The sequence below is a fragment of the Phragmites australis genome, chromosome 3, assembly GCF_958298935.1.
Source record: "Phragmites australis chromosome 3, lpPhrAust1.1, whole genome shotgun sequence".
Taxonomy (NCBI): Eukaryota; Viridiplantae; Streptophyta; class Magnoliopsida; order Poales; family Poaceae; genus Phragmites; species Phragmites australis.
The window spans coordinates 22,583,294-22,606,383 of NC_084923.1; the positions used below are offsets into that span (position 1 = coordinate 22,583,294).

The following is a 23,090-nucleotide window of genomic DNA, read 5'->3' on the forward strand; positions in this document are numbered from 1 at the left end:
ACGCTAGCAATGTGGGAGCATGTCTTCATGGCTTGGCCCTGAAATATATTTTTATGAGTAAATTTCGTAAAACTATAAATAATTTGATAAAAATTATTGCAAACTACATATTTAAGATGAACTCGTGGGTTCTGCGTCTGACGGATCCGAGTTTAGGTTTTATATTTTATCCATAGGTCTGATGAATCAGATACTTGAAATGGGTCAAACCAGGCTCAGGTTTCATATTTCACAGAGTGCCCACGAGTCGCTGAAATTTAAAATGTAGGCCCATCCTCCCCCTCCCCGACCCTGTTTGGGGGTGTTCCTGAATCCTGGTTCACAGGACGCATACGCGAGATGTTAGGAATCATAGGATCCCCTGTTTGAAATTTCTAAATTTGTAAGTATGAGAAGTTGAGAACCGTGAATTTGTCAAAAATGGAGTAATTGTCGCGAGTGAGTTCTGCTTCTGTATGGATGCACGGGATTCTTTTTGGCTGTTTGGAGCTTTTGAAGGATCATTTTAGGTGTTGCACTGTTGTGAAATAGTACTATTTTGTGCTTGGCTACTTGCATGTCGTAGGCTTTTAAGTGTCCCCAGATGTTAAAATCGTGGTAAAAGTACGCATGAAGGGGTAGTATTGCTGGACTGTTGTATTGATAGAACTAAGTGCTGTACGTTAAGCCATGCATGCATGTCGTAGGTGACGATCGAGATTAACGCTCGGGGACGATCAGGACATATCTTAGCAGCTGCTAGTAGGGCAATCACGACCACTCATCCACTGATCGATAACGGTTCAAATCAGTCGCCATGGAGACGTGGACGTGGAGGGCACACATCCGCCCATGCCAACTACCCTGCCCTCTATATCCGAACGATCCTGTGCTTTTGCGTTACACTGGTGCTCTCCTCGCGACATGGTCTCTCTCCTCTCTTTTGCCCTTAGTGTTCCACTCTGATATTTCAACGCTGTGCTAGCTAATTACACTACTGCGCTGGCGATGCTACATCTAAGCTGATGCCAGCGCTTTCTTTTTCTTCTCGGGAAGTCTTGCTCGATCGCTTCATGGGTTTGTGCATGCGCAGAGCTCGGTGGTGAAGCTCGGGACATGGGGCGGCGACGGCGGGATCACCCACGACATCACGGTGGCGCCGCAGCGGCTCGAGAGTATAACCATCCGCTGGGGCAAGGTCATCGACTGGATCGCCTTCTCCTACCGGGACCGGGACAAGCAGCTGCACACCGCCGGCCCCTGGGGCGGCACCGGAGGGAAGAGTGAGGAGATGGTGAGTCAGGTAGCGAGCCACTTAGTATTAATTAGTAATGGTAATGTATTGAGCGTGGCATCGTCGTACGATGTATGAATACTTGTAGACACATGCACGCAGATCACCCTCGACGCTTCGGAGTACGTGACGGATGTTGCCGGGTCTGTGGGCCCGATCGGGGACCTGACCCATGTCATCACCTCGCTCAAGATCGTCACCAACCGTGCCACCTACGGGCCGTTCGGGCGCGGCGACGGCACGCCCTTCAACATCCCGGTGCTCAACAACGGCAGCATTGTCGGCATGTTCGCCCGCGCCGGAGATTACCTCGACGCCGTCGGCTTCTACATCCTTCCCTTCTGAATCCGGCAGCCGCCGAGCTGATCGATCCATGCGACCGCGCGCGCTTGGGAGACGCGTGTTCCACTCCTGTTCATTTGTTTTCGCTCAATTGCTGGTTTCCTATAATTTCTCCAAATATGTCGCGGATCATGCGCGTGCTGACATGAGGTAATTTAATGAGGATGGTTACATTGAATAAATTGTGAGGAGATTTTTTCCCCTGCAATCGCTATTATACACACTTTGTGTTCCGACAGCGAGAGAGGTCGGATTCCTTTTCTTCATATAGGTGACTTTTGCAACAGCCTACCGATTGAAACCAAAGGGAACTATATCGACTAGCACCCCTACCACTAGGTCTCTTCAACTCGAACTTGACGTCTATTTCTTCTGATATGCAATGTCGCTTAGGTTATACTTTTTTTGTCTTAAAATATATAACGTTTTAGTCTTTTTTATAATATTAAAAATATATGACGTTCTACGATTTTGAGTGACTTTAGTCTAAGTTATCTAATATTACCTCTCAATTAAGTAACTTTATTACAAATCTTATTTCCCATACAATGAATGATATTAAAAGATGGTAAGATGATCATTTAATATTTATGCTAATTTTAAAACGTTATCTATTTTGAGACGGTAGGAGTATAGTTTTAAAATGATAAAGTAAAGAAGAGAGCTCTTAAATATGTCACAACTACATAAAGAAAATAGTTTCTTTACTGTGCTCAACCTCTTTCATACTCTTCAACTTGGAGCCTATCTCTATCTCTGTTGCTTAAAAAGAACGTAAAACATTCTCCCCACTCTAAATCTATTGTGTTCGTCCTCCCCTTCCGCTCCGTTTTGCTCGTACAAAATCGGTTCCAAAATCACCCTCCCAAAATCACACCGCTCTCCTCCCCTTTCCATTGGGGCGTGCCGCCGCCTTCCCTTTCCTCCTGCTAGCACCGCCGCCCACCAAAACAGAAACATCGGCATCTCCCAAGCCCCTCCACCTCGCCACCATACGCGCTGCCACCTTCCCCTTCCTCCTGCTAGCACCACGCTATGGATCTCGTACCAGAGGAGTTTGCAGGTGGAGCCTTGCACTTCCTCCAGCTAGCGTCACTCCTCCCCTTCCCAATTTCATCCTCTTCAGGACCCTAGCCCTCCCCACTGTTCAAAGCCATGGCCACCACCCTATAGCAAAACATCTAAGTGAGATAGAGATCAGAATCAAAGGCATGGCAAGGGGTGCTTGTTTGGTCATGGCCTCCTATCGTACCCGTTGCCGTCGGTCGAATTCACTGTGACGTGAGCAAGAGAACCGAGCAAATACGGTGGTGTGGAGAAGAAGAAGAAGAAGAAGTTGGAAAGGAGAAAGAAGAAGAAGATGAAGCAGGAAAGGAGAAACAAGAATGGTCTGAACTTTCTATTAATTTTCCATACCGAAAATAGTAACAACGCATGGTTATATACCCCAGGAACTCACCCACCCTTAGGGCCCCACACACGTCAGCACCTCATGATGCGAGCACCAGCTGGATCATCCTCACAAAGACTCACTCATTGATGTTGTCGTCCAAGCTCCAGTCCTGACATATCCCGCCCCTTGAGATGTTACTTGACCCCAAGCAACCACTGTTGGAAACTATTTCTGAACGACATACAAATCTTCCCAAGTCGTTGAGTCGGCCGATAAATTAGCCCATTTGATCAACACCCGAGGCACTGCCGAATTCCCTTTTTTTCACCAAATGTTTGTCTAGAATCATTTCAGGCTACACCATGCTAATATCCAGCTTGACTACTTTTGGCAAATCAGTGAAAACCGGTGTGAAATCAAGAGTAAAACGCTTCAGTTGAGATACATGAAACAAGGGATGAATGCAACTGTTCTTAGGTAACTTGAGATGATAGGCAGCGACACCAATCCATTCCAATACCTGATAAGGTCCATAATATTTTAAGGCCAACGTAGGGAATGGGCGATTGACCACCGACGTTTGAGCATAAGGCTAAATTTTGAGCAGTACCTGTTCATTCACCTACAACTCTCGATCTGTTCTCCGGTGATTAGCATAGACTTTCATTCTATTCTGAGCTACTACCAAATGTTCCTTTAACACCTTTAAATGTTCTTCCCTTTCCTTGACAAAATCCACAATAGTAGCTAGTGTGTTTGGAGTCAGAACTAGCACTGCTCCAAAATTAGGCTTAGAACCATACAAAGCTTTGAAAGGAGAACACTACAGAGCAGTATGATATGAGGAATTATACCAAAACTCTGCTAAAGACAACCACCCTTTCCATTGATCGGTAGAGTCATGCACATCACACCTAAGATACATCTCTAAGCATTTGTTGACTCACTTCATTTGCCCATCAATTTGAGGGTGATATGATGTGTTGAACAATAGTTTAGTGTTCCAAAATTTAATGCTTGCTAAAAGGCACTAATGAATACCTTGTCCCTATCAGATACAATGGAATTGGGTATGCCATGCAGTTTAACTACACTATCTAAGATGGCTCTAGCCACTTATACTGCAGTGTAATGGTGTTTCAAAGGAATAAAATGAGCATATTTAGATAAATGATCAACCACCACTAAGATTACCTCAAAGCCTTCAGATTTTGTCAACCCTTCAATGAAATTCATGGATATGTCTTGTCATATACCAGTAGGAATTGGAAGAGGTTGCAAAAGGCCAAGTTGAATGTATATGCTCATGTTTAGCTTTTTGGCAAATTTCACACTGTTGAATGAAGTTGGTGACATCTTGTTTCACCCCTTTCTAGCAAAAACTTTTCTTAACTCTCTGATAGGTGGCTTGCATACTAGAATGTCCCCCAAGTGCACTAGAGTGGAGAGATGCAATCAGTTTTGTCTTCAGTGCAGAATTGTCACCAATCCAAATTCTCTCTGCAAATTTAATGATACCTTGATGCAACGAATAACCATTCTCATCAGGACTGGATATGGCCAACCTAGTCAGTAGTGTTTGTGCTTGAGGATCAGCCACATAAGAATTGACTACCTCTTGAATCCACATAGGGATGATAGTGGATGTGGCCTGTAGCACCATCAAATGACCCACTTTTGACAAAGCATCTACAACTGCATTATCCTTTCCCTTTCTATACACAATCTTAAATTGGAGACCCATTAATCTAGTCATAGCCTTCTTTTGCATATCAGATTGCAGATTTTACTCTTCCAAGTAGCACAAACTTCTGTTATCAGTTTGTGTGATGAATTCATTCCTTTGTAGATATGACCTCCACTTATCTATATCCATAATTAAAGCCAAGAATTCCTTCTCATACATGGATAAATGTTTATGAACTTCTCTCAATGCTTTACTCAAAATGATATAGGCCTACCTTTTTGCATCAATACATCACCCACACCTTAGTCACAAGCATCTGTCTCCACCACAAAAGTGTCATTGAAATTTAGAAGAGCCAACACAGGTATAGCAGACATTGCTTGTTTCAAGGCATCTAATAGTGTTTGAGTTGTGGTTGACCATTGAAACATTTTCTTCAACAAATTAGTGAGAGGCTTAGCAAGAATATCATAATATCTCACAAATTTTCTATAGTACCATGTGAGGCCTAAGAATCCTCTGAGCTCAGTAATATTGCTAGGAGGGCCAATTTAGCATAGCAGCAATCTTAGATGGGTCAGTGGCTACTCCCTTATAGGAAATAATATGGCCCAGGTATACAAGTTGGTTTTGTGCAAAGGAACACTTAGATTTCTTATATAAAACTGGTGTTTCCTTAATTTAGATAAGACCAGTTTGAGGTGTTCTAAATGCACATCCAAAGAAGGACTATATATCAATATATCTCTATGAATACTAGAGCAAACTTTCTCAAAAATGGCTCAATAATCTCATTCATCACACACTGAAAAGTGGCTGGAGCATTTGTCAAACCAAAAGGTATCACTCTAAATTGGTAATGACTATGGTGTATCTTGAAAGTTGTTTTAAACTCATCCTCCATAGCCATCCTAACTTGGTGATAAACAACTTTCAATTTAAGGCTAGTAAAATAATGTGCTTCATCCAATTCATCCAAAATTTCATCTATAATTGTCATATGAAATATGTTCTTAATGGTCAAGGCATTCAGTTTGCGGTAGTAAACACATAAACACCAAGATCCATCTTTCTTTTGAACTAGGAGCATAGGAGAGACAAAAGGGCTAGCGCTAGGGGCAATTAATCCAGCAGCTAATAATTTTTTACTTATATTTGTATCTCATCTTTATGCAAAGGACAGTATCTGTAAGGTTTTGAGTTAACTGGAACATCACCTGGGACAAGAGGTATAGTGTGGTCATATGTTCTTGCATGTAGCAATTTAGAAGGTTCCCAAAGACATCCTGGAAATGAGCTAAGACTTCTTGGACCCCTGGAGGAAATTCAGATGTTGATGTTGGCACTGAATATTGAAGCACATCCAAATCCCACACTTCATTGCCCTTACTCCACTTCACCACCTGTTCAGTTGAGATTTTAGATATAGATAGTGCAGATTGAAGAATACCCTGAAGTTTAATGTGTTGTCCTTTGTGTGTGAACTCCAAAATCTTGTCCTCCTAATGGCAAATCATAGGACTATGTTGCTTCAACCAATCATACCCCAAAATGGCATCATAAGCCCCTAGATCCAACACACTCATATATGTCTAAAAAGTGCAACCCTGCACTCACCATTCTAATTGAGGAACCAACTGATCAGACAACAACATATCACCATTTGCTACCTTCATCTGAGTAGGCTTGATTGAGGTGGTTGAAATACCCAATCTGGAAACCAAAGAGGAGTTGACAAAACTGTGGGAATTACCGCCATCAACCAAGATCAACATGACTTGGTTCTTTACAAAAGCTCTAATTCTGATCTGATCCATATCAGAAGTTCCAGATATAGCATTCAAGGATAATTGACAGAAATCTACAGACAAGCAATCCTCCGCTAATTGATTCAAGACAACATCAGATAGTTCCATGTCTAACTCATTCAAAGCCAAGGCATTTACCTGAGCTTTCACCTATTTGGGCACTTGTCAACATGAGCAACATCATATTTTTTGCCACATTGGTAACATAAACCATGAGCACGCCGATATTCTGCTTGGATTTAGGCTTGAAGGAAGAAGTGTGCTGCTTCTGAACTAACACCTGAGATGATATATGAGTTCGAGAGCGGTCCAACACCTCCTGATGAATGTGAGCCAGAAATGTTGATCGACCACTATCTCAAGGAGTTGGGAATGCATAGGACCACACGGCTCTTCCTTTAGCCCATTCACAAATTGAGAAATGAAAAACAATTAATCATACCTAGAATTAAATACCGCCACTTGATAATGAAGATCCTCAAAGTCCTTGATATAATCATCAATAGATCCAGTTTGCTTGAGTTTCAACAACACACTCACAACCTGGCGATAATCATTGGCACCAAACTTTTCTTCTATAGCATGAATGAACTGAGACCAAGAGACCACCCCATGAGTCATTTTGTAGACCTGCAACCTGCGTGCCGCATTTCCATCCATGTGGAAGGAGGCAATTGTTGTCCACATGGACTCATGAACATGAAAGATGGTAAAGTAATCGAGGCATTTGTCCTTCCAAATCTTCAAATTGGCCCCATCAAACTTTGGAAACAATAGCTTGAGAATGGAATTGTGAGGCAAACCAGTCTCATTAGGCATACATCTGTCGGTCCCCAGGTTGAATAGTTGAAGGGAGAATTAGATGTTGTGGTTGGATGAATAGGTGGAGGTAGACGAACACCCGATCGAGGAAGCAGAGGTGCAGGCTGCAAGAGCTCATGATGAGGTGAATGTCCAGTCATCTCCTCCATCAAAGACACCATCTGTGACATCGTCAATCGAGCAATGATGTGACCATTATTTTGACTTGCTTCGCAAGAATTTGTTGTTTGCGTGCAGATTGTTCCACCACTTTGGTGGTGATATCTAGTTGGGTCTACATCTACTGTTGAGCCGCATCAATGCTTCCCATCTACGACACCACCATATCTAGACTTGCTAGGACTTGGTCCCAGTGATCATCCGCACGCATCTCTGCCTCCTCCATGGCCTGAAGGATGAAGACATTCTGTGGCAAAGGCTTGGGAGGTGTCATGCCGATCGTCCTCGAGTTGTGCAAACCGAAACAAGACTTATGGGATGTCAAATTTATCACGATCAGAATCGGATTAATTCAATCTCAACCGCCAGTCGGATTTACCACTCTAACCAAAGGAACCCACGATCAATAGGGACAAAGGTGAAGTCGATGATCATTGAATTTGTTACCAACTGTCATACCTGTTGCTGCCAGTGGAATTCACCATTATGTGAGCAAGAGAACCGAGCAAATATGATGGCGTGGAGAAGAAGCAGGAAAGGAGAAAGAAGAATGGTCTAAACTTTCTGTTAATTTTCCATACTGGAAACAGTAACATTGCTTGGTTATATACCCCAGGAACTCAATCACCCTCAGGGCCCCACACACACCAATACTCATCAACACGTCAACACCTCATGATGCGAGCACCTGTTGGATCATCCTCAGAGAGACTCACTAGTCAATGTTGTCATCTCAACTCCAGTCTTGACACCACCACCTCCTGCCGCAGTGACCTCCTACTGAGGTGGCTACCAACTAGATCCATTAGCAAGTCACGACCGCTGCATGCTAGGCATCAAACATCGCAGCCTCGGGTTCAAGGAGCGGTAGGAGGTGAGGCTCAAGGAATGGAGAAGGACAAGGCACATGTCTGCCCTCGACTTTCACACCAAGGTCGAGTAAGTATGGTCCGCTACCTCGACGTCCAAGGCGAGATCTTCCTCCTAATTCCCCCCATCTCTCTTCTCCTAGATCTTTGTGCATATGCCTAATGTCTTTGTATGTGCATCTCTTGAGATATGGGATGTTTGTGATTGTGGATGTGCATATTGCGATGGCGGTTTAGGAGGCAGAGCAAGGAAGAAAGAAGCAGAAGAATGCCATATTCCTCCTCGAGGCTAAGAGCTCCATGCCAAGCTCCCTCTGTTGTGATATATCGCCAATGCGCACACCATGTTTGTAGAAATGCCTAAGAGAAGAACATAGGCAAGAACCTGTGACACTGAGTGGCTGTTGTCTCTCCTTAGCTGGATTGGCTAAGAACATCACGTCTACGCCCTCATGGAAGCGACCAGTGAAGCGAGGTCGCCGAGTAGAACTCGAGAGGCCAAAATGATCTATTGCTAGAATTAACTCATTGTAGTTTTCTTCCTTTTCTTCCATTGTCTGTTTCTCCTCTTTAGTTTTTTTTTTTTTTTTTTTTTTTGCTTCATGCCAATCAAGTTCTCGTCCTAACTCTTGATCCTAATTTGTCTGTGCTGGTTTGCTTGGTGGAGGTTTCAACTAACCAAAGGTTTTTTAGGCCATGGTAATGGTTTTTGATCAAACAAGATTGGTGCCACTGCCATGGGATGGCAAGCTTGAAATATTTATTAATTGCATTTTGAAGCAATAAGATTACTAATTGCAGTGATTGCCTCACTTTTTTCTTTGGCGATCAGGAACCCAAAAATGCTGATGGACGCCTGGACCGCCTTTTGTTTCCATGCTAACACGTAGCAGAAAACGAATGATTGCTCTCTTAAACATTTCTTTTTCTTTTTTCTCTCAAAGGAATTATCAAGTAATCTCAACTACTTAAAAATAATCTTTTGACTGAATTCTAGTTCGGAGTCGAGCAATGAAGGACTTGATTGGTAGAGCTCCAGCTCTAAGAATTTTTGAAGCTGGTTGTCTCTACCTCTAGAAATTCTTGAAGCTGTGGATAGATTGAGGGTTGATGCATCTTGTTCTTATTTTGAACTGAAAACAGATATTTATGCTACGAACTCATCTTGTTCTTATTTTGGACTAAAAATAGATATTTAAATCACTTATTTTATGCTACAAACATCAAAACCTGCATGGATCTTGGAGCTGTAGCTCTGCCAAACAAGATCTAATTCTTCTACTTTGCTCACATGAATTTTTCTTGATAATAACTAATCTCCTTTTTCTTTGGATGCGACTGTGGTTTATTACCCGATACTAAAGCTAGCCAACTGGACTGTGCTGAGCTCAGCTAGGTCAGGCTGGCACAACACGGCCGGGCACGATCTGTCCCAGCATGATAGGGTCCAGAGAGGCACGATCGGCCCGGCACGCTAGCGGCACGGCTAGGCACGCTAAGACACGGCTACCTCGGCATGATACGACACGCCTTGCCCGACGCCTAGCCGTTGGCGCGTGGGGCTGAAACAGGCGGGCACGCTCAGGTTAACAGGTTAAATAGGCTGCACCCGGCCAATTTAACCCGTTAACCTGTTATTTTTGAATTTTTAGCCGTTTTGTAACCGTTTGGGCTCCAAAAATTTCAATTTTTTGCAAAAATAACCATTTCTCACCTATAAATAGATCATCACCCTATCCTTCCATTCCACACTAGTAACAATATTTTCTCTTTTGTTTTCTCCTCTCAGTATTGTCTCAAAGTTCTTGAGAATTTGCGATAATTTAGCAAAATTAATTTGAATTATTGCAACAAATCTAACAAATTTCAACACTGTCATCCTATTGTCTTGAAGAAATCATGATGATTTTTTGCATCATTGTTCTTTCTTGTTTCTTCCATTCTTTATTTTATTATTTGATTATTTCTATCTCTGAATATTTGAATTTTTTTTAGTGCCATTCGACATTGATCATGGACGCCGGTGATCATGATCATGATGATACGTCTATTGATCATGATTTTTTTTCCTCAAGGACTCTCAAGGAACTCTTAGGGGACTACGACCCCTTTTATAGCAGTGATGTAGGTTAAGGACCCAATGATGAACCTCCAACAGGTTCACATGCAATAGCATCTCTATCATCAGTCTCTACAAGTGCACATATGTCAGCAAGCGTCAGCTCTAAAAGATCAAGAGTCGTTACTTTCAAAGTTTGGTAAGATTTCGAAAGGATCTATAGAGAGAAAGATTGGGTAAGTGTTAGATATGCTAGGTGTTATATTTGTAAACATGAATTAGGGTTATTCGGACAAACGAGATAGTTCGGAGAAGTAAAGCAGACTTTTTTCTAAAATTAATTATGTATCCATATTATTTTTGATTTTTTTAAAAAATTTGAAAGCAACTCATCACCCACCTCTCATCTTGACCTATAAATAACTACCATCCCAAACTCTGAGTGATCCCATCCGTCACCCATCTCTTTTTTTTCTAGCGTCGATTGTCTTCACTTGCGTCGTTCAACAGGGGGCCAATGGCTAAAAATGCCACGCCTGCGGCAGCAGTGACCGATCTGGAGTTCGTTGTTACTTGCTTTCACAATTTCGCCATTCTCATTCTTGGTTCATCTTTTCTGTTCTGATTTTTCAATCAGTTGGAGGTGCTGGCATGGATCGATCTCTCAGGGAAGAAGAGGGGCAATGTTTAGCTCGCTGTTTTTTTTTTTCACAATCTGTTCAGTTGGAAAGTCCAATTGCAAAATGGAGAAAATATTTAGCTCGCTGTTTTTTTAAGGCAAATTCTCCTTACAGTCTCAGAATTTTCTTAAATGCAGGCAATTTTACAGATTTTTGCCCAGGATGGTGTTATACAAATTTTGCTAATTATAGGACAACCATCATAATGCCTTACATTTTGAACAAGTAGTGATAGTTTCATTGCTGCTCTACTGTGAAGCCTTTTGACAAAGTATCAGCAACAGTGTTCAGTTGTCTTGGAATGTACAGAAAGGAGCCTTGTAGAATTTGATTTTGCCGCATGATTCGCTGAATCACGGGTCTTATCCTCCAGTCCGGCAGCTGCAAATGTGAATTCCTGACAGATCTGAAGATGCATCCTTGAACCTGCCAAAGATAAGCAATATCCAAAACCATCAACATAGCTAGGCCTATGCTTGAGTAGCCGTTTCAGCTTGAAAAGCTTTTGCTTGAATGTGGAGTGACCAAGGAGTCTGGTACGTAGAGCTGAAGATGAGGATTCCAAGTACCGCCTCCAAATCTCCAATTGGTCTTTAAAAGCAGCATCTGAATGGCAGATAGTTGTAGACTTGTAATAAACCCTACATCATTCATTGTCCGGGGAGGGGAAATAGGATTTGTATCTCTATTAACGTATCAGTAATCTATTCCGAATGAAAAGCATTATAATGTGCTTTTTGAGCGGCATTATCCTGATGAATGACTGATTGAATCGACCATTCCTTTCTATTGAAGCGCGTATCATTCCTAGAAGTTGGCAGAGTATGTAAATAATAGAAGATCAACGTCATCTGTAGTGAGAACAGGTCAAACGAGGGAGTCCATGGGCACCGAAATTTCGGTGGACACATAAGCACTATAAATTACTCAAAATATTTCTCTGGTGAGTTATATACTTACAAGTGCTCGATAGATTATTTTTTCCTAATTAGATACTTTTTTTAAGTTCTCGTGTTATTTTGAATATGTTTCAGTCAATTATATTATCTTTTAATTTTTTTAACTCTCATCATAACGCATAGACATTTAACTAGTAACTAATAAAATTTATTCATATATCTCTCTATCTCACTTTTATTTACCAATATTACCTTGTAAATGCTCACCAGTCTACATCCAGGTATGGATACTTCATTTCTGTTTACACCATCGCCTTCCTGTTCTTTTTGTCCCCATTCACATTGTTCCCCCTCTGGATTTAATCAATGCATTTGTTCAAATTGCGTTTGCATCCACATGTTCAAATGAATGTGTCACGTATACAATTAAAATTATTTATTTGATAGCTAAATTTTCTGCACAATTATGAAGCTAGCTGCTATTACCAGAATTATCTTTTTTCGTTTATTTTCTATATGACAATAGTTGTAGATACTATGAGTTCAATTTATAGTACTTACTATGTCTACAATACAGAGAGAATTTCACATATACTTCTGTATTGTATTTTTTTGGACTAAGGTGAGCTCATTTCCAATTCAACTGGCTCATCGTGCCTTTTATTCTTTTGATTTTCCTTCGAAACTTAGCTTCATTTTCTGTTTTGCAATAGAACAAATCCCTTCTCATGTGTTAGGTCTCCCATCCCTAGACCATTGAGTTAGCTTTCAACGTGTTTATATTGGACTCTTTTTAAAATTGCATCGGATTACCTACTGATTAGGAACGACACCATACTAGTTTGGCTAGTGTGTTGTATATGTTCGTATGACACATCCAAGCTGAATAACACCCATTGGTTATGGTTTGATAGCCATAATTAGCCCCACAAACACAAAGAGTCAGATATTTTGCTTTTCTTTGGAATTTTTAATATATTTATCTTTTTTTCTTACCGCAACGGCCTTAGATCAATGTAGAGCTTGCGGATGAACCTCTAGTTAGTTTGTATATATAGAGAGAGATTTTGCCAATTCGGTGATAAAGATGAGTAAATTTTGCAAATCCAGATATGTAGCTCGTTAAAAGTATTAACGATATATATATATATATATATATATATATATATATATATATATATATATATATATATATATATACACACACACTAATTAGAGGTGGAAAATAGCTTGGTCTTTAATTGGCAGAAAATAGGTCGGTCAATTGTCTCCAGATCGAGCAATTTTCTGGCAACTACCACCATTTGGAGGCTAGCTAAGCTAGGTATTGTTAGATTTTTTGGATCAGCTTATGTAATAATTTTTAATAAATCTTAAAGGTTTATATTGTGGAGAGGTGTCTTATATTGAGGTCCATCCTCTATTAATACCATATTGCTAATAGAGGTGGATGTGGAGGGTTTTCTCCTATATATATATGAAGAACCCCAACCTCTTTGGGTATAAAAAATATAGACTGCTAATTGAGAGTAGTCCTAAAATTAGGAACGCTCTCATTATATGAGTCTATATAAGAGTTAGGGTTTTTACCTCTTTCTTTTTCTATTATGTTGCCGTTGTAGTCTACTCCATCTTGGCATCGGCGTGCACCGGCAACTGGGAGAGTAGGTCTCCGAAACCCTCGCTCTTGATATTTTACACTAGGAGAGGACAAATAAGGTTTTTGGGTAGCGCTCCGCGCGACTGCTCAAGTTTTTCACCACGGCTCTTCTTTCTGGTCGCTTGAGCGCTGCCCGCTGTCATTGTCAACAATTTCGGCATATCGTCAGCAGGATCGATGGTGCCATCAACACGATGTAACCAGCATCTTCAACAACCTCCACAGCACAGAACGAGTACGTAAAAATCATGTTACTCGTATTTTATTTCCTACGATTTTTACTTTCGTGTACAGTAGATCTAGTCATTTGTTGTGTTTTCGTACACATGTCTAGATTATGCTTTGGTAATATGATCATATCAGTTTATCAGTTTCTGCTCATAAATTATTTATGAATTAAATTAAATATAAAAGTGCCTTATATTCCAACAGGTATAATATCAAAGTCACCACCGAATTTTCTGTCGACCAAAGAGCAGAATTCCTCATAAATCTTGTGCAGGCAGAGGAAGCTGACGAGATCGATGCACATAGATAGGAGGGCGTGGACGTGGAGGGCACACATCCACCCATACCAACTACTCTCCTGCTTTCTTCCATATAAAAGCGACATGAACTCAGCATTAAGAGTATCTATCTACTGGTGCTCTGTTCTGCAGCAGCGCAGAAGTTGACGATCGAAATGGTCTCTCCCCGTTGTCTCCTACCTCCTCTCCTCTTAGTCCATTTCGTTCACTCTGAGCTCCATGCTGTGCTATGTGTAGTTGCATTGCCAGCATGTCAATTCTTCACTCATGGCCGGGCTTGTGTATGTGCAGAGCTCGCTGGTCAAGGTCGGGACGTGGGGCGGGGACGCCGGGATCCCCCTCGACATCACGGTGGCGCCGCAGCGGCTCGAGAGTATAAAGCTCCGCTGGGGCAAGGTCATCGACTGGATCGCCTTCTCCTACCGGGACCGGGAGAAGCAGCTGCACACGGCCGGTCCCTGGGGCGGCAACGGAAAAGGAGAGGGCGACGAGGAGGTGAGTGATCGCCGGAGGGGATACTACTACGTTAATTATTTCATCTCGGCTCCTGTTTCGTTGCGTATGTGTGAACGTGCACGCTCGCACGCAGATCATCCTCGACGCTTCCGAGTACGTGACGGAGATCGCCGGAACTGTGGGCCCGATCGGGGACTTCACCCATACCATCAGCTCGCTCAAGTTCGTCACCAACCGTGCCAATTACGGGCCATTCGGCCGCGGCGCCGGGACGCCGTTCAACGTTCCGGTGCTCAACAATGGCAGCATCGTCGGCATGTTCGCCCGCGCCGGAGATTTTCTCGACGCCATCGGCTTCTACATCCTCCCGTCTGAATCCGGCGACCAGCCAAACAGACCAACTGATGATGCCGCTCCAGTCAGTCAGATCCAGTGATTCATGGTTTGCTGCCAATTGCTGTTTTTCTTACCACATGTAATATAATTTGCTGCAAAAAGTCCGGGATCATAGTATGCGCTGATGTGTGGTGTTCCAATGCGCGGGGTTCTTCGTTCGTTCAATTTTCACCTGTTGTTCTGCCGTGGATTACACGCACTTCGAATAAAATTGTGAAGAGGATTTTCGTTTCGTTTCGTTTCTCCTTGATTTGACTGAATTCAGAATAATCATCTAGCCGTACTAATTTTACATCGATCCGTTCGACTTTCTTTCCTCGTTTAGTAGTTGTGTGGGAAAACAGCAAACCATTATGTACCCGCGCGCCTTGCAAACTAGTTCACGCTCGATCTTTTTTTTTACGAACTGGTACGAAGAACTGATAATTATATTAATAAAAAGGAGATAATATATAGGAAAATTCAACACCCATGGGGAACCCCTCAACTGGAACACCTAGGTCGAGGCAAATCACCAGCTAGTACAGTGCTGAAATAGCCGACAGTATGTATGCTCACAGAACTCAGATCACCGCCATGCGAAGGAACGATCGCCAACACTTGACACTGAAACTTCGAACCAGCTTTTTGAGCAAGATGATGCGGAGGACCAGACGAATAGAAGTTGAGGCAAGATAAACCACATGCTTCACAAATGTTAAAGAATCACAACAAGCAATACGTACAATATTTCAACAAGCAATGGCTTGATTCAGAATGAGGAGGGGAGAAGAAACCCCTCCACTCGATGATAATGACGAACAACGCGCAGAAGAAGCCTAGAGCTCCAACCTCCACTCCACTCCACCCCTGTGTGGCACAACAATCACAACTTTCTTTCCCTAGTAACCGGACCAAGTGCTAAGAGTCATGGCGCCTCCACAGAAATCGTCTTTCACCTTAGAAAAACGACACAAACAATCGCCTAATAATAATTTGGGCTAATCAACCAACCGTTTGGGTACTCCTCGTCACAATGCCCCACGACACAATCTCGTGGCTCAAACAGTTTTCAAAACGTGTGCACGGTTCAAGTGAAAATCGCGTCGAAAATCCAAATTCAAATACACATTCCCACCCATGTGCACGGGGCTCAAACAGTTTTCAAAACGTGTGTGGACGGGGTAGAACTCTCAACCATGGCCCATCAGCCCGTGAGGGGGGCCTCATGCGCCAGTTGACTCAATGGGTGGGCGGTGAAGAGATTATGAGTGTATTTGGTTGGATGGATATTTTTTGGATGGGAGATGGCCATTTAGCTTTTTGAAGTGTTTGGTTGAAGACAGGGTTTAAAAATTTGTCGAAAACCGCTCGACATTTGCGAAAACCGAATTCTGAATTTGAATGGTTTTCGAATTTGAATTCAAAAAAAATTAAAAAAAATCACATTTATTTAAAAAAAATACCAGAGAAAATTCTAAGACCTTCTGAGATTTTTTTTTTCAAAAATATTGTCATTTGCACCCTATTTTATCGGGAGGAAGTTTGAAAAAAAAAACTAAAATGGGCTGTATGTGAAACATTGTGCCCATCACGTTAAGGAAAAGCTTAACATGCAAACAAGTATTTTTCTTGTGTAGGGCATATCTTAAGAGGATCTTTAAAATTTGTTTCACTTCATTTAGAGTTTTATTAATTTCTCCATAATTTTTACAAAGGTCACAAGCACAAAGTTCACAAACATGTTAAGAAACAACACAATAATTAACTTTTGCATGTCTAAACTATTTTTTCTACATAAAGCATAGTATAATTAAACTAACGAAAGTGGTTCCACTAGTATTGGAGGTCTGATGGGTTAGTTATGAATTAATCTAGTTGTAACACGTTTACATAATCTTGCATGTTAGACTAACTATTTCATGAGTTCATGTATTTTTAAAAGATATGGGATCATGTAAGAAGATCAACAAAATTGGTTTCATGATTTTTGGATTAGCAAATAATTAACTATGCATTTAACTAGGTTTAGCAAGTATATTTTCTCACAGAAAATATTCAACATTTTGATGATTATAAATACTTTAATCATGTAGATCATATTATAAGAAAACCAAAAAAAAGTTTTTTCACTTGATTTTATGCTCAGATGAATTAGTTATTGATTTTACAAGATTGAGTTATTTTTTGGTCTTTCTTGAATTTTACTGGAATTCGATAAAAAACCGAACGGTTTTGGATGGAAATCGAGCGTTTTCGTAGAAAATCGAGTGGTTTTTGACCACAAACAAAATGCAGGAAATGTGATCAATTTTTGATAGAATTCAATTGAATTCGACCGGTTACCAAATGGTCGATTCGATCAGATTTTGCCTCGATCAAACCAGTTTAACCTGTTGAATTCAGCTGAATTATTACCAATTTTTTACTGCATTTTGAGGTATTCATGAATTTCAAAAATTCATTGAGGTCTGGTTTTCAGATGTGAAACGAATTTGTGAACTTAGTTGAAGGACAAAGTGGATGAGATGATTACTTAGAAGGATATTCCGGATCTGGATGAACTCATCTAGTAAAATTGGTCGGACGCAGCCATCCACTCGATTCCCACGCCTCCCCCGCATTTCTACCCAACACAGCTTATCACCGCCCCTACCACCCGCCACCCTCTTCTGAAAGCTCCCGCCTCCATCCTCTGAAAGGACATGCCATTGGATGCCTTGAGAAGCTATGAGCCTAGCATTCTCTAATAACTCTACATCTGAGCCACCCTTCTCAACTTTTTGTATGGATCCTTTGTTCTGCTAGATGTCTTTGTCCTTTGTTCTTCTAGATGTCTTTTTATTCTCGCATAGATATGAAAGCTATCCGAATGGAACATTTGAACATCAGATTTTGATGTTGTTTGTTGTTGGCTTTTTGTAGGGGCTGCACAAGGCTTAGTACCTGAGAGAAATTTTTGTAAGGGCTGAAGCGAAGTCGGACATTGTTGTGAAGGTAAATTCTTGAGTTCTATTGGTGGGAAGGGATTATGCAAATTGCAAACATCATAGCAGTACATAAGTCGCAAATTGTTAACTTGAATTGGAGACATTTTAGCATTCATTTTTGCCATTGTTAAATTTGGTTGCAATCTTGCATCGTAGATGGACAAGCGGAGAAAGATGTTAATTTTTGGGGTTGCGATGTATTTGACTATTGCATTGATGTTCTTGGTTGTTGAATCTAGGAAAAGGAAAATAGAAAATAGAGAATGTATTTCATATGGACCAATAGAAGAAAAGGATAGGATTAGAATGGATTATCTTAACAACAAAATATGGAAAAATTATACTACTGTGTGAACATGCTTAGGTTTGGAAGAGCACATTTCTTTTGATTTTTTAAACTTTTTAGGACTGTGGTTTGCTTAAAGACACTATACATATGTGTGTTGAGCAACAAGTAGAAATGTTTTTTTAATACTATTGGATACAACCTTTGGAATAGGTTAGTTGGCACAAACTTTGATAGGTTCAGTGAAACTGTTAGTCATTATTTCAATATTGTTGGAGACCAAAGGTGGAATCCATACTTTATGGTATGTGATTTAGCCAAAATTAAATATGTTTTTCCCTGTTCTCTAGGCACACAATTGAATGGTTCGTAATGATTTTGGGTATAATTGTTCACCAACTAGGATTGTGCTGGAGCTATTGATGGTACGCATGTAAGTGCATCCGCTTCTAATGATATTGAGCCTTCCTTTCGTGGTAGGAAGCCCTATGCTACTTGTCAAAGATTTATGCCCGACAATATATCTGTAATTAAGCAGGGGTACCTTCGAGATCGATGATCGAGCAGGAAACTAGGCATACGATGTAGGTAGGTTCAGGCGAGCCTTCCTTTTGTGGTAGGAAGCCCTATGCTACTTGTTGAAGATTTGTGCCCGATAATATATTTGTAATTAAACAGAGGTACCTTTGAGATCAGTGATTGAGCAGGAAACTAGATACGCGATGCAGACAGGTTCTGCCCCTCGGTTGGAGTAATACCCTATGTCCTATGTAGATGTTGTTGTATATGGAATATCTCGAGTACAAGCAATGTGGCTAGACCTATTACAATAGAGGGGATTGGATTTAGATTAATCTAGGGTTGAAGTCACCGAGCATCTCCGATTGCTACAATCTTCGAATCACTTGCATCGAGATGTGTCTGCCTCTCCCCCTCTGGGGGTCAGGGTCTCTCCTTATAAAGGGGTCCTGGCGCCGCCTTAGTCCCGATCGTAGTTGATAGAGAGTTCATCTTGTTGGCCAAGGCAAAGCAGCTGAATCCAGCCCAGATACTAATCATACTCGAGTCGGATAACCCGATCGAGACCTTTCTAGTATATGTCCTCATGATCCACGAGAGTATCGGGTCCCGTAGATTCGAGTTCGCAATATCCGTATATGGTGCACTCCTTATGCGTATATAACTTGTAGTTAGATATTCGACAATAGCCCTCTAACTCTGCTCAGAAGGGAGTGTTTCCACAAGCACCCAGTCGACTACTGCCAAGCCTAGGCTTGGTCGAGTAAGGTGGATCAGACTTGTAGTCAAAAGAAATCGAGCAAGAAAAGGTCATGTTCTGAGTATTGAGTGAGCACCCTGCCTTTACCCATATTCAAGACTCAAGAAAGGCATGAAAACTCGACTTATCGACACCTGACTCTTAGTAGAGTTAAAAAAGAAATCTCTGAAATTTGAACCGTTGGGTATAGGCGCATTTAATGCTTGTGGATGGGCGTGCAAAGATTTGCACGATGCCATCACCCCACCTTTTGCGACGAACGAAGTGCCACAGTGACGAGAGTTGCTACCAAAGAGACGTTAAATACCAGGCTATTTATCCATACGATCCTAGACTGTAGCCATTCTTTCACCCTCTTGCCATTAGTCTTTCCCCGTAAGCTCTCGTCTTTCTCCGCTCGAACACGTGCTGCCACACAGAAACTCAACTCCATGGCTTCCAAAACTTCCGTGAATGCCACCGTTCCTTCCTCGCCTAAAAAGAAGTCCAACGTGAAGGTCGCCAACACCTCTCCCAAGCATCTTGATGAGATGAGACTCCTAATAGATGTCTGGTCAATCTCAACGATGCAGGAATCAAAGTTCCAAGAACTTGAGACTGAAGGAATCATCCCTCCTCATGAGCTGGCCAACTGGAGGTTGGTGTCAGGTGAAGAATTCCCCTCCTGTCAATTTGATCATGAAATGCGGTGTTTGCATCATTTTTCAAAAACGGTTTCAATGTTCCCTTTCAAGTTCCTTGTCACCATACTCGATTGCTACTAAATCAAGCTTCACCATCTGAACCGGAACTCGATTACCATGCTTAGTGTGTTTGTCCACCAGTGTGAAGCTTTCCTTGGTATCATGCCGAGCTTGAATTTGTATAAGTACTTTTATCATTTGAAGAGGAATACTGAGAACAAATGTGTCGGAGGCTGTGATTTCTAGTTATGGAATGGAATGAAGAATTCCTATATTCAGGTTTCACTAACCTCCTCCTGGCAGAAAGATTGAAAAAAATATTGGTTTTACGTCTCCAACCTTAACCCAGTCAATTCTCGCTTAGTCTATAAGGGCCCCATCCCCAGCCAAATCCGTCCTAGTCAAAGAAGCAACACAAGTCTGACCACACTATCAATTACATTAGGAGGATTGGAGAACTTAGGTAGAATGGTTTAACCGGGTGACATGTGGCCAAAGACTTCATTAGTCGGAGGTCAAGTCCCTTGAAAGCGTGAGATAACTTCGCCTGGGACTATGCCAGAGACGATGATAGCTCACGGGACATGGCCAGATGTAAGATTTGGCTAGCATTTTTACTACTTTTGTTGCCGTAGTCGAACTCTTTTGAGTGACTCTGTCTTCTTTTTTTTTTCTTTGTAGCCTTGTCCCTGCAAGATACTACTGTTCGACTGAGCAAGGTATTTGCTGAAGAGGCGCAACCATGCTTCGTTCAGTCCTACTCCCTCATGAATCCTCGACCACTAGTGAGAATTTTCCTGATTGAAAAAGTAGTAATGATTATTACTTGTTTGACCTAATTCGTCTTTTTGATTCTAGGAGGACAACATCCCCACGACCAAGGTCCATGTTCTCGAAGATACCTCCTCCTCCAGCGCCAGTGACAAGCAAGGGTGGCTATACATCCTGTTAATTTTTGGACTTCCTTCAATGTTCGAGGTGACCGCATCTGGTCGAGAACCTCTATTTTATGCGAATTGGCCTCAATACCTCGACTTGACTCTAGGAAACTGAGGAGCCTTCTGAACGGAATGCCAAGCGTGCATTTCTCGGGGTTGAGTATCATACGATATTTCCTGAGGTTGTTGAATGTTTCCTTGATGTTGTCGATCAATGCATCTTTGGTTTTAGATCTGACTACAATATTATCAACGTAAGATTTGATAGTGTGCCCAATCTGAGGCTGTAAACAATTTTGAATACACTGTTGATAAATAGCAGCATCATTCTTCATACCAAAGGGTATCTTTACATAGAAAAATACACTAAAGGGAGTAATAAAAGCAGTTTTTTCTCATCCTCTACCCCTTGCTAATTTGGTGATACCCTGAATATGCATCTAGAAAACACAACAATGCACAACCCATCGTAGAACCGATAATCTGGTCGATGCGAGGAAGGGGAAAAGAATCTTTTGGACAAGCTTCATTGAGGTCGGTAAAGTCAACGCACATTCTCCACTTGCAGTTGGCTTTCTTCATGAGGACAGGGTTTATGAGCCATGTAGAATGATGAACCTCTCAAATGAAGTTTGCCTTAATGAGTTTGTCATCCTCCTGGATGGTCTACTTTCTATCCTTCGTGAATCTTTGCTGCTTCTGCACCACAAGTCTGGTGTTGGGTTCCGTAGCTAGTCTATGCTCGATCACCTCCCTAGGGACCCTAGGCATATCGGACGGCTGCCACGAAATCATATCTTGGTTCGCCCGGAGGAAAGTGATGAGCTCAAGTTCCTATTTGGGGTCAAGGCTGACCCTAATCCTGCCGTTTTAGCTGGCTTAGATAGGCTGAGAGGCACTGCCTTGGTACCACCACTAGCCTTCTTAGCCTTGGCGCCCTCGTTGGCCTCACCTTTGGTGTCATCGTTGGATTTGGAAGTATCAGCAAGACTCAAGAGCTTGGAGTCATTATCACTGCCCTTGCCCTTATTGGCAGCTTGATGCTTCTGACACTTAGACTCCATGTCTTTTGTCGTAGTCATTGTTCGGCAAAAGTGCTCGACCATCTTCACGCTCTGCCTGTCACACTTGACCGCTGCACATTGATCTCCTTTGATAGTTATGACCCATTTGGGACTTAGGATTTTAAGCGCCTAGTATGCATAATGTACCATGACCATGAACTTGCCCAACATTTGGCGCACCGAACATGATAGGTAACTCGATCTGACCAAGAGGCATGGTCGATGAGTTCGATGTAATACCATGGAAAGGCTCAACCCCTACCTTGAGCTCCTACATGGGGATTCCCATCTTGTCTAACATCTTAGGGCTTGTTTGGTTGGGTGTGTATGCCTCAACTAGGCTCACAGGATGCAACATCTCAGTGTTTGGTTGCCTATACCACCTCTGGATCCTAGCTCACGGGATGCAAAATCACTGTGCGAGCTTGGCTCCTGAGAAGTGGATTTCAATTGTGTTTCTCTAGAGCCAGGCTCGCGGGATGCAGGCCTGGCTCAGCTAATGATTGTATTAGCGTATAATTAGTGAGTATTATCTCATATTAGTATATTTCAAAATAGATTAAAGCTTAATATAATGAATTAAGTACTATAGAGTGTATTTATGCAAAATAAACATCATGCTAACACTTGCTTTTTTATTTCAATCTCATTCAATATATGCTTATGCAGGCAACCAAACACAATATCTTCTCAGCCAGGCTAAGCACATGCAGCCAATCAAACAAATTGCTACTACATGCACTTAGCCTGGCTGAGGTGAGCCTGGCTCACAGATACAGATAGGCTCAGGCATGTGAGCAACCAAACGCCCCCATAGCGAAGATAAGGTTGAGTGAACTAC

General features: G+C 41.8%; 2 protein-coding genes across 4 annotated transcripts; both read left to right on the forward strand.

Annotated features, from left to right (window-relative positions):
- The first annotated feature begins 841 nt into the window (after nucleotides 1-841).
- LOC133912652 (horcolin-like) lies at nucleotides 842-1,815 on the forward strand. Of its 2 annotated transcripts, none has more exons than XM_062355503.1 (3): nucleotides 842-906; nucleotides 1,073-1,282; nucleotides 1,376-1,815. In XM_062355503.1, the coding sequence occupies exons 1-3, from the start codon at nucleotides 904-906 to the stop codon at nucleotides 1,616-1,618; spliced, it is 456 nt and encodes a 151-aa protein (XP_062211487.1). In that variant the 5' UTR covers nucleotides 842-903; the 3' UTR covers nucleotides 1,619-1,815. The 2 variants fall into 2 exon arrangements, with proteins under 2 accessions (XP_062211487.1, XP_062211488.1); XM_062355504.1 differs by having other exon boundaries at nucleotides 1,073-1,273.
- Nucleotides 1,816-14,191: 12,376 nt separating this feature from the next.
- On the forward strand, nucleotides 14,192-15,263 carry LOC133912653 (horcolin-like). Of its 2 annotated transcripts, XM_062355506.1 has the most exons (3): nucleotides 14,192-14,336; nucleotides 14,470-14,673; nucleotides 14,768-15,263. In XM_062355506.1, exons 1-3 carry the CDS (start codon nucleotides 14,334-14,336, stop codon nucleotides 15,068-15,070), a joined length of 510 nt encoding a protein of 169 aa, XP_062211490.1. In that variant the 5' UTR covers nucleotides 14,192-14,333; the 3' UTR covers nucleotides 15,071-15,263. The 2 variants fall into 2 exon arrangements, with proteins under 2 accessions (XP_062211490.1, XP_062211489.1); XM_062355505.1 differs by having other exon boundaries at nucleotides 14,279-14,673.
- The last annotated feature ends 7,827 nt before the right edge of the window (nucleotides 15,264-23,090 follow it).